The sequence below is a fragment of the Balaenoptera acutorostrata genome, chromosome 3 (assembly GCF_949987535.1).
Source record: "Balaenoptera acutorostrata chromosome 3, mBalAcu1.1, whole genome shotgun sequence".
NCBI lineage: Eukaryota > Metazoa > Chordata > Mammalia > Artiodactyla > Balaenopteridae > Balaenoptera > Balaenoptera acutorostrata.
In genome coordinates this window covers 24794158-24811725 of record NC_080066.1, presented here as the reverse complement: position 1 = coordinate 24811725, position 17568 = coordinate 24794158, and the positions used below count along the sequence as shown (strand labels likewise).

Sequence of the window (17568 nt, the reverse complement as noted above, 5' to 3'; positions counted from 1 at the left end):
TCCATTCAGCACTGAAGAAAAGGCACCCGTGGATTCCCAGTCCTGTCCTGATAACATCTGAATCACTAAGGACCGCGGGAAGCCACTGCCCCTCCCATGATTATTAGCATTTTACCCTCTTCCATTCCCTCACCTGGTCTTCACTGAAGCTGGACTCCACCTACCCCGGCAGCACTGCACTCCTGATGGGGGGTCGAGTGGGGCAGGGTGGCTTCGCCCCTCTTTCTAACCTCCCATTTCCCCACCCCATGTCCTCTGAGTCCATCCAAAGATGGGATGCAGGCTTCTCGCTGGCGGACAGCATAAAAGCCAGCACCTTCTCCTCCAGTGTTTGAAGACTGACTAGCCAGCTACTTTCTGTCACCTATTTCTATACCTCTGTTCACATCAAACAGTTGAGAAATACTGTGTCCTTCAAGAAGTAGAAAGAATAAGGAAAGAAAAGGAGGAGCTATGATTACTTTTAGCAAAGGTGTTGGTGTCAGCACAGCAAAGAGGGCATCGAGAGTAGGCTGACCTGGCATGGCCTCACTCTCAAAGTCCAGTCAGCCCTCCCGGCCCACAGGTCCTGAATATTCCACCTGCAGTGGGTGGAACCCGTGGACGGAAGAAACCACAGATGGAGGAGCCCGCAAACGCGGAACCCGGGAAGGGGAAACCACAGGTGCAGAACACCTCCAACCCTCGAATGCAGAAGGCCAACTGTACTGTGCTATTTTATACAAAGGACTTGAGCATCCCTGGATTTTGGTATCCTCGGGGTCCTGGGACCAATCCCCCGTGGATACCGAGGGACGACTCTATACCCCAAGTCTCTCTTACCTGCTCTCCTCCCCAACCCTTCCAGCTCTACTTACCACCAGTCAATGATGAACACTTTTCATTTACTTAAGCGTGTTTGGGAATAAGAAAAGCAGCCTAGTATTTTCTACGCAAGTGTGAAATTTTACTCCCACCTAGACTTCATTCAAGGAAAGAGCCCTATCATCTAAGTTTAACAAGTCACATTGGGTCCTGAAGTTAATTTACACAAAGGATTGGGTTCTGTTCCCGTGTGTAAAACCTGGGTGACTAATTGCCTTCCCGGGTGTTGTTCTGCTGAATCAGGTAGGAGAATTCAGTGTTCATCTTGTAACTACTGCATCTGAAGAACTAATAGTCACATTTGGGGTGTCCTTTCACCTTTTAATTTCTTCTTCCCATCCATAGCCTTTCCTGCAGATAATTTTTTTTTTATTGCCATTGCCATCAGGACTTATTGCTTGAAATAAAAAGTCTCCTGATGTGTTTGGTTTGACCAAGATCCATTTTAAACCTACAGGACCCCAAACTAAGTTTGGCTGCCGACAATTTAAATGTTGGGAAAATAACTTCTTGATGATGAATGCCTTTTCCAAAGTCTTTAACGCTTCAGTGAAATGGACAACTCATGTCCAGAAAATTACTAAGATGAGTAAACACAATTTATTCTTGTCTTATAAAGACGTCAAATTGTCTAAAGGAAGAGAGAGAACTCTCCTATGGAAATATTTCCTTAGTTTCTGCAGGGACACTTTCCATTCTGGCTGCTGAGTATGAGTCCACGATGTCACAGGAAGGGTACACTGCACAGAACCTAAGAGCCAGTAGTAATCTTTGCTTTGCTATAAATTTTTACACTGGCAAATATATGTTTTTCTTAAAATTTATAAAGCAATTAGATACTGAGCTAAGACTTATACACCCAACTTTCTGCACAGAGTAAATTTCTCCTGCTAGGTTATGAATCCCAAGGCAAATGTGAGCTTAGATCTCTTCTCACAAAACTGACAGGCCCTTCGTTTGTAATCATATCCCCACATTACTCAGGGTATAAATGGATTTCCTGGCTGCTTCTCAAAACGTTGACAACAATAATACTAATAAAATACCATGTTCTATGTCTATATGCCTGTCAAATTCAACTCAGATGCAAACACATGACACACAGAACCAAGACGTTTTTTTCAATTAAAGCCCTTGACTGACGGAAAAGGGAAATACAACGCCTTAGCTACATGTCCTCAAGACTAACACTGGCAACTAAGATGGGAGGGAAAAAAATCTCTGGCAATTTTAATGAAGGAAAGAGCCAACTCTTTGCTTCCAATAAACCTGTGAAATTGACCAGAATGAAAATGAGCAAATTTGGGAAGAAAGGAGTATTCCTTCCTTGGCATCTTTAATTCCATAAGAATCCAACATTTTTGTTCTGAAGCTACATATCGAAAGGTTGGTAAGGCCAGTCAGAGGCAGCAGGGGGAACTGGATAGAAGAGGGAGGGGACCTGGGAATTGGAATTACAGCACGTTCCTCCTACAAACTGGGTGATCTTGGACAAGTAGCTTAAACTCAGTCTCAAATTTTCTCTGCTGTAAAAGGAAACAGTCACATGAAATAGTTTTTTGGAATCAAAATAAACATCAGAGCAGATGTAAAATCACCTGGCATGTAGTAAACATTCAAGAATGGTTATTTCATAAACGCTGAGAGTTTTGCCCAGTTAGGTATGTCAGGAAGAATAATGCACTCTTCTACCCAATTAAGTCTCTGGAAAGTCATTTGACAAGGTATTTGAAGCTACTTAAAAATCTATGATGTACCAGGAAAAAAAGCATGATGATTTTCCCTTTGTTATTTCCAGGTCAGGACAGATAACATAATGATAAGCATTTGGTTTTGATATTCAGATGGATGGATGGATGGGTGGGTGGATGGATGGATGGACGGGTGGATGGGTGGACGGACAGAAGGACAAAGACTTTAGAACCTACTTGCAAGACTATCAAATTCCTAAAGAAAAACAGAGAATATCACCAAGTCCCACTATAGTGTGTGTTTCATTTCCAAACCATTGATTCCAAAGGAACCAGATCAACTTCTCCACAGCCTCCAGCTCTTCTTTCTCATTTTTGAACGCTATTCATAGAAGTCTTGGGTTCTATTTGCTACAGAAAGTATTTGAAGTTAAAATGCTTCATATTCACAAGCACAGATGTAAAAGACACCACAGAGCTAATACATTTTCCAGAGAGACATCCAGGAAAATAATCACATCTCTTTCTAAAACGCTTGAGAGCAGCCAAAGCTCTGGCCCTTACCTGAAGGTGGGTCCATTCTGTATTTATTCTCTTGACACCAACCAACTGGTCGAAGTCTGTAATCCAAGTAAAACAACCACTGGTCATAGGATTCAGTGTCCTCCAATCCCACATAGCGAAGGCGTAATCTTCCTCCAACATTCTCAATCACACTAACTATCCAGTACTGAAAAGGGCTCTGAGAATCCTGGAGCTCTATTAAGGAATCAACTGTAATGAGGTCTATAGGGCCTTTCCCTCGCAGAGGCTGTTTAAACAGAAGCAAAACTCCTTATTTTAAACTTTATTTTAAGGTTCTCATGGAAACAGATGACAGCAGAAGATAATATTTTTTCACACCATCATCCAAGCTACTGGCAAACAGTCTGGTGTTTCCCTCCACCCCACTGCCCCCGCCCTCCCCTCCCCTCCCGCGCACACATCCATTATACCCGACTCTGTATCCAACAACAAAACCACAAGTAAATAGAAAAGGACAGTTTGTGCTAAGTTCTCACCAAACAAATCACCCTTCCCAGATAAAACTGCATTTGTGAGGAACAAGGGTGCTTTTAAGAAGCGTTACACCAAATTTGCCTCGAGCTAGAAAACACACGGTAGCGAAATGTCTGCTCTTCCCATAGACGGACACATCTGATATGGGGCGATCAATTTATACCTTGACTCAGCAGACGTTTATCTTACGATGGCCCCGCTCTCATAATCAGGACACTCTCGTACTTTGATTACGTGAGTAATGCATGAATATGTGTAGAGGACATTTTTGATGAATGCCTAATACACATTAATAATCAGCTAAATTAGACTATTGTGTAATTTGTACACGTAACCCCATAGTTGGTTTACAAAATAAGATGTAAATAAGATGTTAGAAGGTTGCCCCATCTAAGCAACCTTCTTAGCACATGTTCGCATAAGGAAAAGGGTGTTTGTTCAGCCAGCCTTGTAGGCAAATATGTTTAAAAAATTTAACAGAGTAAAACAATTTGTCCTTTTGAAAGGGTGAACAATCATCATTTTGATTTGTCAACCAAACAATTAAATTAGTAGCCATTGAGATACAAAACTACATTAGGCAAAAATCATCACAAAACAAAACCAGATGACTGTATATTAGACCATGGTGTTCCAAAATATCAATATCATTTATGACAGGTGAGAAATTTATGGTTAATGTTAAGAGAATAATGAGATTGTCAAAATCCACACTGTATTCTTGGTCATTCATTGTGTTCTCCCCTTTTTCAGGGGCATTCTTCAAACAGATTTGGTGACTCAATAATTATTTATAACAGTACATTTCTCTTCCTGTTCTAGAATGTAAATATTAAAATGTTTTAGGATAAAATTATTTTCATATCACCATCAAGATTGCAGAGTAAACTGTTTTTACTTCAGTACCTTAAAATGACCTTAATCACATTTAAATACGGTTAGCCATTTCTATTACTTAACATGTATGTGTTTAAATTTCGGCATAATGCATCCTGAATACAACGGTTAATGGAACCATTTATCAATACACTTTGAGACTACACCCCAGCACATATACGCTTAGTCATCACCTCTACAAAACAGTTATTCTACAGGATTTTATATACATTCACTAACATAAGACAGAGTCTTAAACGTATAGGATAGTGGATACCTATCCTAACATGTTATTATTTTAAAACGTGTTCATATAAAAGCAAATTTTCCACTTATTGATTGGACCAAAGATGAAGATTCTTCAGTGCCATTAGAATCAGTAACCTAAGTAATTTGGGAAAAGACAGGAAGTTACGCTATTTGGACACCGATATCCGTGTGGACGCATGTACCCGCAGAAGGATATATGCAAAGGTGCTGTTGGGTGTGAGCTCATGTAACTGTGCTGCTTCAGACAGAGAATAGCTGGACAACAATACATACACCTTCCAGGAGGCTGGCTGGGGCCGTCCGGGAACCAGTCAAATCACGGATGAGAAATTCCGTCCAGTCCGTGTACTTCTCTTTGATTGCTGGTGAGACAAAGGAGAGAAAAAAAAAACCACACACTTCAACAAAGCAGTGGAGCTTCCAACATGTTAAAATCCCAGCACTTTTCTGTACATATGTGTTCTTTCATGACTTTTCTTCGCTTTAAATGCTGTGCTTAAATGAAGTACTAAAATGGCAACAACAAATCTGTCAGCGATGGGTGACTTCACACCTACCACGTGCCTAGATTTTGCTGGGCACCAAGGAGATGAAAGAATGTGAAGCCCTTAAGTCTTATCATCTGTTCAGAAACTTCTGTAAACAACAAAGAAGAGGGACTTCCCTGACAGTCCAGTGGTTAGGACTCCGCGCTTCCAATGCAGCGGGGGCGGGTTCAAGCCCTGGTCGGGGAACTAAGATCCTGCATGCCGCGCAGCGCAGCCCAAAAAAAGAAAATTAATTAATTAACCATTAAGAAAAAAATTATTTTAAAAAAACCTAGAAAATATTCCAAAGCACAGAATTTAGGAGGTTCCAAGAAGAAAGAGCTCCATAAGGGTGCTTTATTTATTTCCAGGTGGGAAAATAAAGCCAGGCTCTGAATTATATAAAGATTTATTACACAGGCAGAGAAGAGGAAGACGGGATTTGCAGGCTGAGAAGAACAGCATATGCTAATGAGAGTGATGGAGGGAGGAGATGGAGAAAGTGCAGCCCTCGGACACACGGCCCAGCCTGAGCACAGAGCATTGGGAAATAATGGAATAAAATGGTGGACAGCCCAGAAAGCCAGCACACACGTTTAATAAACAGGAAATCTCTGCAAAAGATGAATCTGAAAATAGCATAAAGGCTTGAAGGGAAACAAAGGAAGCTAATGGCAGAGAAGCCAAGGTAGAGGCTGCTGTCTGGGGCCCCAAACAGCGGGGAGAGCACTGCACTTGAGACATCTTTCGCAAAAGAAATATCGGCCTTTGGAAGCCAGCATTCTACAAGTGCTTCAAACCCAAGACTTGAGAAAAATGTAACTTCTTGGCATAGCTCCCAGGCTACAGATGTCCCAAAGCTAAGGTTACATCCACCCCTGGGAGAGGCCCCAAGCCTTCTCAGGGCATCACAGGATTCACAACCTTGGCCACATGAGAACAGCACACTGGCCCAGACTCCCATCCACCCACTGTGATTCCGACCTTCACATCCCATGAAGACCAGAGGACCCAGGAGCACTGCCCAGGGTACCACATTCAATACATAGCCTCTGTGAAAGGTTCGAGACTCAAGCAGTTCATAGATTGCTTAGGTTCTTTCAAAGCAAGATGCAACCATTTCTAGCTCAAACCTAAAGGAACAGAGTTATTACCAAAGGGAAATAGGCCACACTGGTGGTGGGAAAAGCAAGCTCATGGTGTGGGGAAGATCTGGCCTCTGAGCTGGGCTCTGCCATCACTGGCTACATGACTTTGAGTAATTCACCCAATTTCTCTTGGACTCTTTCCTCTAGTGCTACAACATTTTGCTTGTGGGATGCTATAAGAATGAAAGAAGATACACCTGTCAGAAAAATATAACCATGCCTGGTACATCTATGCAATTAATAAATAACAACTCTAGTTTTGTTATAAATATATATTGAGTTATTACACATTCTCACCAGATATTTTTTATTGATTCCCACAAACTACAGATGGAAACTTTCAACATGTTTTGGCAGAACTGCCAACAGATTAGGGACCAGTGGCAGCAACCTGCTATTGCCATCACTAACCTGCAGCTCAGTCAATATGGCGGCAACCTGCTATTGCCATCACTAACCTGCAGCTCAGTCAATATGGCGGCAACCTGCTATTTCCATCACTAACCTGCAGCTCAGTCAATATCTCCCACCATCACCCATTAATGATCATAAGACCAAGAGAAAAATCAAAATGGAAGGGACTCAAGCAAGACGAAAGGGATTCGGGCAAAGGTGGAAAGCCCAGCTTTGGGTGGGACAACAGTGTCCTAGACCTGGACCCACTTAGCAAAGAGCAACCCACCTCTTCAACATCTCTTACTACTCGTGATTTTTTTCCACAAATAAAATACCATCTTCTACATACATACTTATAAAGAAATGCATATATTTGGGGCAAAAACTGTGTTATTGGGTCCTTTTCCATCATTAGCAAGTGTAGCAAACATTTTTCAACGCTACACCCACTTCTATGGACTGAATGTTTGTGTCACCTCCAAAATTCATTTGTGGAATCCTAATGCCCAATGTAACAGCGTTAGGAAGGTGGGACCTTGGGGACGTGATTAGAATTAAATAAGTTCATGAGACTGAAGCCCTTATAAGTGGGATTGGTAACCTCATAAAAGAGACACTCTTCACCCCTTCTTCCATGTGAGGACACAGCGAGATGTCTGTCTATGAACCAGGAGGCTGGTCCTCACCAGACATGGGGTCTGCCTGTATCTCAATCTTGGACTTGGATCCAGCCTCCAGAACTGTGGGAAATAAATTTCCACTGTTTACAAGCCACCCAGTATTTTTGTTACAGCAGCCCGAATGGACTAAGGCAGCTCTCCTGCTTGCCTAAGGTGACTGAGAAGACCAAAGCAATGGAATACTAGATAAATTAATTAAAATTTGTATTTATCTTTCACTTTACAAAGCCTTTTAATTTACTTTGTATCTTTGGATCACCCTAATAATGCTATGAGGTGGCTGTTCTTAACTAACTTTCGCCCAAGTTCATTGGAAAACCAAGGGCAGAGCCAGCCTCAAACTCGAGTTTGCAGATGCCAAACTTATAAGGAGTCTTTCCACTAGCATCTATGATTCTCAAAGCTTTTGCATACAGAGAAATCAACCATTTAAATTGTAGGCATGACAGAGATAATATGAAAATGACTGCTTAAAAAAAGTTTCAAGATTAGGACAAAATATACATCAGCACCCAATAAATATGCATTTCATTTTTTATTCCAAAAGGATGACAATTAGCACAGTCGAGGGAAACATGGTCCTGTGATTGACAGAATTTATGGCTACATCCCCTATGAGAAGAAAGCTCAATTTTTCATTTAAGGGTTGTTTCTAACATCCATGTAATCAAAGTTAAATTAGAATTTCTGAAATATGTATGCACCCTGTGCAGTGTTGAAATTTAAACAGTCTGAGTCACAGCAAGAGAACGCTGGAGATGGCTGTGAAATTTACATATTCGGGGCCCTGCACTCCAGAGGTCCTGTAACTGTCCATTAATATGCTTTTGCATGAGGCTCTGAAGCAAGCTTTTATCTGCCACAGAATATCTAGACAAATGGCTCTCCGTGGAAAAATATATCTTAGCTACAAAGGTACACCAATCATTTTAGGTTAGAAAGTAGAAAGAAAAGAGTTCTCAGGAATTTTGTTAATTTTAGAACAACTATTTCAGTGGACATTTAGTTCTCAAAGCTCTAAATTTTCAAATGTAAAAATCTATGACAAGAAGTACTGCCATATGTATAAAACTATGCATGATGAATTTACAATTCCCAGGCAATGGGTTTGTTCTAGACAATATTCAATTCAGTTAAATTCTAGTACAATAAAAACTGCCCAGAAAGTCCTGAGAATTCACTGCAATACAAGCTGATCTGTAATTTTCCACATACAAATTTCTAACTAAAAAATTTTAAACTATGAATTTTAATTTACTACAGAACATCTCTCTTTCAAAGACTCAAAATCAAGGCGTATGAATGTAAGAAAAATCTCTCTCAAATGTAAACCAATTGCTTGCCCTATGGTCCTTATCTTTTTCTTCAAATGATCCACACATTAAATCTCAGAAAACTTAACATGCAACCTAACTACAGTAAATGTGAACTTTACAGCAAGAAAGAAATGATTAAACTGGAAAAAATCTGCAACTTTAGGTGGATAAAAGTGTATCCACAACTTGGTAATCATTTTCCCATTTCTTTAATTTATAGAGAGAATCTCCTGGAAGTCCGTAAGAAGAATAAAATCAGGATCTTTCTACAATGTTCTCATGAACATGTTTTCAAGGTTCTACTCAGTTATAACATTATATAAACATTCAACTTCACTTTTTTAAAAGTCCCAGTTACATTTTTCATTTTTATACCTCATTTTGGAGAGGTACCCACATCTCACCTAAGGAAGCCATCGTGAACTTGAGTTTCAGAAAAAGGAAACACCCCTGCCATACACACACTCTTTTTATGAAGACATTTTAGATGACCCCAAAATCCTACAACTGCTTTATTAGACGGCTGTTTATAACAGGAGTTCCAAATGAAAGGCAGAAGATTACCAACATTTTTTCAGAATTTGGGAAACCACCACTCTTGGTGGATTTCCAGCCCCACTGAGCACACGTAAACATAAAGTAATTCACCATTTCTCAAGGATGCTGCTTCCTATGGACATTGGTCTCGGGGAACACAAAGTCACCCATCAGAGCTGCCCATTCAGGCAGATCCTGAACACTGAGACCTGGGCTGGGGTCAGATGGACACACTTATCTCTCCTTCCCTGTCACCGCACAGAAAAGACAGGTCCATGGAGAAGTCGGGTATCATGCCTTTCTGCTCATTTGAAAGATGGGGAGAACAATTACCATGAACAGTGAGGCCACTTTCACTCAAACACCCTCTGGGTAAAAGGAAAGTCACATTCCTTATAATCCTAGAGTTTGAACAGAGGATATTTTGTTCTTCTTTCTGGCCATTTCCTCAACTCACTTTCTACCAACCCTTCTTTGAATCCATTGTATGAGTCATGTTCTTAATTTGTAATGGTTCTTTCTTGCTCTTTGGTTGTTCCTTTCTTCTAAACATTTTTCTTACCAGATGCCATTTTTCAAAACCCCTCATTATAGTAATTAGAGGATGTTCTCCTCTTCTGTGCCCTGGATCCTCTGATTCCTATGGGTTTTTTGTTTTTTTATCTGCCTCTTTCTCTCCTGTATCAGAGGCTGTCCTGGGGTGACTGGTGACCTTTAGTCATGCATCATACTTAAATTGGACACTAGAGGAAGCCTGAAAGTGAGATTCGTGTCCTGGAACAGAGGTTTTTGACTCAGAGTGGGCACTAAGCAACTCCCCTCTGTGAAGCAAACTCCCAAACTAGATTCCCTGCTTCTCCCCGGTCAGTTCTGCCCATTTCTTCAGAGATGAGCTTGAGGGAGGAGCCTGTGGGTTCTGGTCCTTGGTTGTGCCCAGGGGTAGGAGAGACAGCGCCTGGGAGGTGCTCCAATTACAAGCATCCCGTTCAACCCTGCGCTTCTCAGCCCCACGCGGGACTCCCACCCAGCCGGCATTCAATCCAAAGTCCGGTGCCTGCGGGGGATCCCAGGGCCCCCTCAGCTGCAGCCTCCACGTGTGTCCAGGGCTGCGGCAGCCCCTACCAAGCATCAGCGGTCACCAAGCCTTCATCAGTTTTCAGGCCACCAGAAACGTGAAATTTCCTTTCTGCGCTGGTGCCTCTTCAGTTCTTTCTGTTATTGGTTTATGTATTTGTTATTCCTTTACTATCACTTTAATGGGGTCTCTGGAGGAAAGAGAGATAAATAAGACTGTTCAATCCACAGCTACTCCCAGCTCACCAGAGAACTGGGCCGTCACAAAATGTGAGGCAGCAGCCTTGGACTTATCGGGAAAAGATTCTTTAACACAGAGTTTGCTAAAGAATGAGGCAACAGAGAATCTTGAATTATAAATGGAAGCACTCGCACATACTATTAAGAATAAAAGACTGTAGAGTTCTCTCCCTTGGAGATTTTTAAAGGAAAGAATCTGTGCTAATATTTCACATAGGGTTCAAATTAAATTGTTCCTACAAACAAAAGAATAGATCATAAAATTATTGGACAGGACTGATAAGCTCCTACTAAGTGCAATGGACCACATTACATACTACTGGGGTTCAAACATGTAGACAGAAGTATTTCTGTCTTTAATAATAAATACAGCCTCAATCAAGATATAACGTGTGAAGAATGTCATAAAAATCATATATACACGCACAAAAATACACATACACACACATTCCTTAGAACTTATACAGAATGGAGGAAAAGTTTCAATTCAAAGCTTCAGACCTCTTTCCATTATATAAATATACTTGTATAATTGCAAAAAGAAATATTATTATCATTTCGCTCCGAAAAACAGAATTCAACAAAGAAATTATCTAAGAATTGTTGGAAGCAAATGATGGAGACAATGAAAACCTTAGGTTGAAACAGAAAAAATAAGTTGACCTCAGAATATTCTACATAATTAGAACGTTTAACATTCATGCCATACTCATTAAAACCTTGGTCAGTATTTCTGCATAAATGATTTAATTTATCCCTTAAAAAGAAAGGCCTTTGCTACTTAATATTCTACACATTGCTTAGAGATTTCCTCAATACTGGGAATAGATAAGAAGTTATCTTTTGTTGAAACTAGCTTATCATGGGGTCAGATGTGACTTTTAATGGCAGCTACTTCATTGGATGGTTTTATGGATTAAATGAGAAAATAAATATAAGCTTCCTAGCAGTTATTACTCAAGTGGTAAAGTATCAACCCTCGTAAAAAGTGAAGTATTCTTTGATAATGTAGCCAATCATTCCTTCTTTAATGCATTCCAATGTTTGTATAACATACTAAGTTTTCTTTCAGAAGAACATATATGAAATGTCTCCAAGTGATGTTTTAACTACAGGCTAACAATTTCTTGCAATCCAAATTTAACTTTGAATAAACCTGTACACCAAATCAATGGATACAAAATGATGGCCGTGAGTATAAAATCACATATTAATATTTTATTAATTTGAAAAATTATAATTAGAATAAAAATTCCTTCCAGAATTTTCAAAAAAGGGTGACTTTTTTGCCTTCTAATCTCTTACCCGCCCCTCCCTAACTTGGATGTTAATGTTAATTTTGCCATCATGATCACATCATGAAACACTGACAAACTGGCACAAAAAATAATAATAATCTCGGATGAACCTAGAGATGATCATACTAAGTGAAGCAAGTAAGAGAAAGACAAATATCATATGATACCACTTATATGTGGAATCTACGAAAAATGTATTAACATATACACACTACTATATATAAAATAATCAACAAGGACCTACTGTATAGCACAGGGAACTCTACTCAATATTTTCTAATAACCTACAAGGGAAAAGAATCTGAAAAAGAACAGATATATATATAGGTGTAACTGAATCACTGTGCTGTACATCTGAAACCAATACAACACTGTAAATCAACTATACTTCAATAAAAAATTTTTTTTTTTTAAAGGATTTTCTTATTTATTTATTTATTTATTTATTTTTTTATTTTTGGCTGTGTTGGGTCTTCGGTTCGTGCGAGGGCTTTCTCCAGCTGCGGCAAGCGGGGGCCACTCTTCATCGCGGTGCGGGGACCGCTCTTCATCGCGGTGCGCGGGCCCCTCTCCATCGCGGCCCCTCCCGTCACGGGGCACAGGCTCCAGACGCGCAGGCTCAGCAATTGTGGCTCACGGGCCCAGCTGCTCCGCGGCATGTGGGATCTTCCCAGACCAGGGCTCGAACCCGTGTCCCCTGCATTAGCAGGCAGATTCCCAACCACTGCGCCACCAGGGAAGCCCAAAAATTTTTTTAAATTATAATCTACCTCATGGAAAATAATTCCTAGTATAAACCATGATGGGAATCCAATTCACTTTTATCTTCTATTCCTGCTTCTTCACATTATTATACAATTGATCACCTGCTATATGGTAGTGAAATGCAATCTCTCTGGTTAAACTTAGAAATAATAGTCTTAACACAATATACAGGCTACCCCATGCACAAAGATCATTATTGGAGACAGTAACTTGCTGATATTTTTTAGGAGAACGAGATCAGCTGTGAATAGATGACACAGTGCTTACATCAATATGAATGTTTTACACACACAGCTATTTATACATAATTTTAAACTGACACTACAGAGCACACTATAGTTCCCAAAGTCTACTGTACATTTTCTCCACATCCAAATCAAACTTGTTCTTTATGTTATGCACAAAAGCACATATAAACAAGTAAAACAGCCCACTTGAGATAATCACAGAACTCAGCATTCATTCAAACCAGATGTCATTACCCCTATACTCCAAATCTGGCTTAAGCAGTCGCTCTGCAACTTCACTTCTCAGTTAAATTATTCCTACAATTTATGCAAGTTGCAACTTACTGAAGAATGAATTGATTCTAATAAGCTCTTCTTGTATTTTATTTTGCCTGTTTAAGTAAGGCAAGTACCTCCCTACATATCTATTTGCAGGAATGGATTGTTGAGGGGATTTGGGGGGATTACGTAATATTGGGAGGAGCAGCACAGAATGTCCCTGTCAGGGACACACAAGAGGTGAGGTGGCACTTGCCTTAAGGGACCCACTGCCATGCCTGTTCTGCTTCCTTTAAAACCACCCACTTCCAAACCAACAAGGACCTACTGTCTAGCACAAGGAACTCTACTCTTTATTCCTATATGTAATATAGGAATAACCTATATGGGAAAAGAAAATGAGAAAGAATAGATATATATGTAGGTATAACTGAATCGCTTTGCTGTACACTTGAAACTAAACATTGTAAATCAACTATACTCCAATAAAATTTTTAAAAATCCACCCACTCCCAGTCTTGCCCAGCCCAGGTCCACACACTCTGAGTCTTTCAACCCTCCCATCCTCTGTCCTCACTCAGCCTCACTCAGCCTCACCACCTGGGCCCCTCTAAAACTACAGCGACTAGACTTATAACTGCTGGGGAAAGAAAAACACTGGGCTAACCCATCATCCACAAGCTCTGGAATCACTCATCCTTTTTTTTTTTTTTTTTTTTTAAAAAAAGCCCTCGAACTCACTTGTCTGACAATCCCCTACCTCCCTGCTCCCCTCCAAAACCAAACTTAGCAAAGAAGACTTAACTCTTCACTCACTGTTCAGCCCCTTCAACTTTACCCCCCAGAACTACCACCAAGAAGAGAATGATCAACCGTGTCAAACGCTGCTGATAGGACAAGGAAGAGTAAGGCTGAGACTAGGCCATTAAATTTTACAGGAGACATTCCACAGGATCAATTCCTGGGAGTAGAATAGCAAAGGATTTACTAGATATCAGCAAACTGCCCTCCAAAATTATGCTTGCAATTTGAACAATGACCATCAGTATATAAAAGTTCCCATTTCCCCCCATTCTTGCCAGTATTTTTTTTTTAATTAATTTATTTATTTACTTATTTATTTTTGGCTGCGTTGGGTGTTCGTTGCTGCGCGCAGGCTTCCTCTAGTTGCAGTGAGCGGGGGCTACTCTTCATTGCGGTGCGCAGGCTTCTCATTGTGGTGGCTTCTTTTTGTTGCAGAGCACAGGCTCTAGGCGCACGGGCTTCAGTAGTTGTGGCACGTGGGCTCAGTAGCTGTGGCACACGGGCTTAGTTGCTCCGCGGCATGTGGAATCTTCCCAGACCAGGGCTCGAACCCGTGTACCCTGCATTGGCAGGCGGATTCTTAACCACTGTGCCACCAGGGAAGTCCTTGCCAGTATTTTATATTCTCAGACTTCTCTAATTTTGTTACCAATCTCAAGCATATGAAACTGATTTTTTAGTTTTTACTTTATTGATATCAGGGAGGCTTGGTATCAAAACATGATGACAATTCAGATTTCTTTTCTGGGAACTTACTCTTCATGTATTTTTCTATAGAGATACCTTTTTCTTTTTTAAATGCCGATTTGTAGGAGCTCTTTATTTATGGTAGATATTAATTCTTCATTAGATATAGCAGAGGTCTTAACTTTGTATATGATATTCAGCATGAGCCTTTTAAAACAAGGCATGAGATCATGTTGCCCAGACACTGAATCTGGGAATAAATTTCTAACTCCTAAGCCAGGCTCAACATCCCGCATCACTGGGGCCACTCCACTCTTCTTCCCTTTGCTCTCTATGCTGGTTTTCTCTAAACCCATCTCTTCCAAAGGGCTGCATTAGGGCTCTGCACATCCTCTTCCTTCTGCATAGAAACACTTTCCCCCATCTCACCCCAACCAACCCCTCCTCATCTCACGTCCTCCCTGATCTTCCCTAATTTCCATGATAAACTGTGTTCTCTTCTGGAATCCCACATTCTCTCCCTTCCTAGACTTAGTACAATTTATAATGACATGTTCATACTCATTTGTGTAATGAGTCCCCACCTGACGACTCCATGAGCCTAGGAATCATGATATCACTGCCTTACTACTATATACCTATAACTATAACAACTGCACATAGTAGGTGTTTAATAAAATTTTATCACAGGAGGGAAGGACTGACAGGTTAGATGGTTTTATAAATTGTGTCTGTTTTTTAACTAATCTTTGGATGAAAAAGAACTTGTTGAATTCAGATTAGGAACTACCGTTACCATGGATATTACACAGACCTTTCGATAAAATATGATTTAGCACCATAGAACACCACAAGCATTCATAAAGGAACTTCCATTGTTTTTTGTTTCTTCTTTTATTGGGTTGGCCAAAAAGTTCGTGCGGGTTTTTGCAACATCTTATGGAAAACCCGAAAGAAAATTTTGGCCAACCCAATATTTGCCTGGCTCGTAACTGCTTACATATGATTTAAGTTACTGTTTAAGATTTTAGTTTTGGCACACATAACCCAGAAAGCGAGAGATCATTCATTTAATTGAGTCAGCATTAAACACCTTATGAGATAGGACAGAAATTTAGTATTTCTCTTGAGTTCTCCTTCTGGGTGAGTACATGGTATTACTGCATTAGGCAACACTGATACTGTTCATTTCAGACAAGGGCATCACCCAGAGATTAAAGAAACACAAGGTACTATATATCCATAGCTTAATCCCCAAGGGACCAACTGCTTTCTCTGAAGTTCCCCAGGACCTCTGAGCCCTATAAACAGCCATAATTTACAAAACAAAAGCCATAAAGATAAGAACTATTCATGACATTCTCAAGGTATAACTCATATTACTCTGCATCATATCTTTAGGAGCCTAGAAGATAAATAGCCTCTAAAACTATTAGAAGAAATTTAAAACCTTATCACTGTTTGCTGGTTAAAGACTTTTATCCAATAAAATATGGAATTTCTCTCATTCTTGCACATTTCCCTTCAATTCTTCTCTAGCTGTCAATATCTCACTTTGTAGACATTTCTGCTATTGCTTTAAACATTTTCCTGCTTTTAAAGAATACCCTTCCAAAGAGTCAGCAACTATTTTTTCTCTCTACTAGGAAAAATTTCCTACAGGTCTTTTATTGGCTATCACTGCAGAGAAACAGTCAAGACTGAACTGACATAGCACAAAGGTCCAGGGCTCTGAATTCAATGGAATAAGACAGTTGCTTGTTAAAGATTTTATTTTCATAGGTATCTCTCTCTCCCTCATACATGAGGTATTTCTTTCTGTAAAGTTACCTTCTTTGCTGCAGCTAAATAGTTTCCATTCAAATTTTTCCCAATGATCCCCTTAGGGGAATGTTTTAAAAAGAAAGCAGCTTGCAAAAAAGTTGAAATTCACATGCCCTTTGTATATATCTAATTACATGAGTCAGTCTATTTTTCAACAGCTTTCACATTACTGTCCGTGATGGTTAATTTTATGTGTTGACTTGGCTGGACCACAGTGCCCAGATATTTGGTCCAACATTATCCTGTTAACAAGAGGATGTTTTGGGATGAGAGTTACATTTAAACTGGTGGACTTTTGAGTAAAGCAGATTGCCCTCCTTAAATGTGGTGGGCCTCGTCCAATCAGTTGAAGGCTCAAATAGAACAAAAGACTGACCTCCCCTGAGCAAGAGGGAATTATGATGAAATCAGGGGAGAACTAAATAAATGAACAGATATTCTTGTTCATGGATAGGAAGACTCAATTTTACCAAGATGTCAGTTCTTGAAATCTTGCTCTACGGATCAATGCAATGCAAATCAAAACCCCAGCAAGTTATTTTGTGGATATTGAAAAACTGACTCTAAAGTTTATGCAGAGAGGCAAAAAACCCAGAATAGCCAATACAATAATACAATACTGAAGGAGAACAAAGTGGGAGGTCTGAGACTACCTGACTTCAAGACTTACTATGAAGCTACTGTAATCAAGACAGTGCGGTACTGTCAAAAGAACAGAAAAATATATCAATGGAACAGAACAGACAGCCCAGAAATAGACATACATATACACAGTCAGCTGATCTTTGACAAAGGAGAAAAGACAATACAATGGAGCAAAAATATCTTTTCAGCAAATGATGCTGAAACAACTGGACATCTACATGCAAAAAACGAACCTATACACAGACCTCACACAAAAAATTACCCTTCACAAAAATTAACTCAGGACTTCCCTGGTGGCACAGTGGTTAAGAATCTGCCTGCCAATGAAGGGGACATGGGTTCAATCCCTGGTCTGGGAAGA

The 17568-nt window shown here is 40.1% G+C and overlaps 1 protein-coding gene across 6 annotated transcripts in view; it reads right to left on the bottom strand.

Annotated features, from left to right (window-relative positions):
* SFMBT2 (Scm like with four mbt domains 2) overlaps positions 1–17568 on the bottom strand; it is a 224681-nt gene that overhangs the window by 108849 nt on the left and 98264 nt on the right. For 5 of the 6 annotated variants that reach the window (XM_057544328.1, XM_007167433.2, XM_057544331.1 and 2 more), the window contains exons 5-6: positions 5034–5122; positions 3120–3366 (exon numbers count right to left, since the gene is read on the bottom strand). In XM_057544328.1, the coding sequence (XP_057400311.1) occupies positions 3120–3366; positions 5034–5122 (336 nt within the window). The remainder of the gene's footprint in view (positions 1–3119; positions 3367–5033; positions 5123–17568) is intronic. The other variant, XM_057544332.1, reaches the window with a different exon arrangement.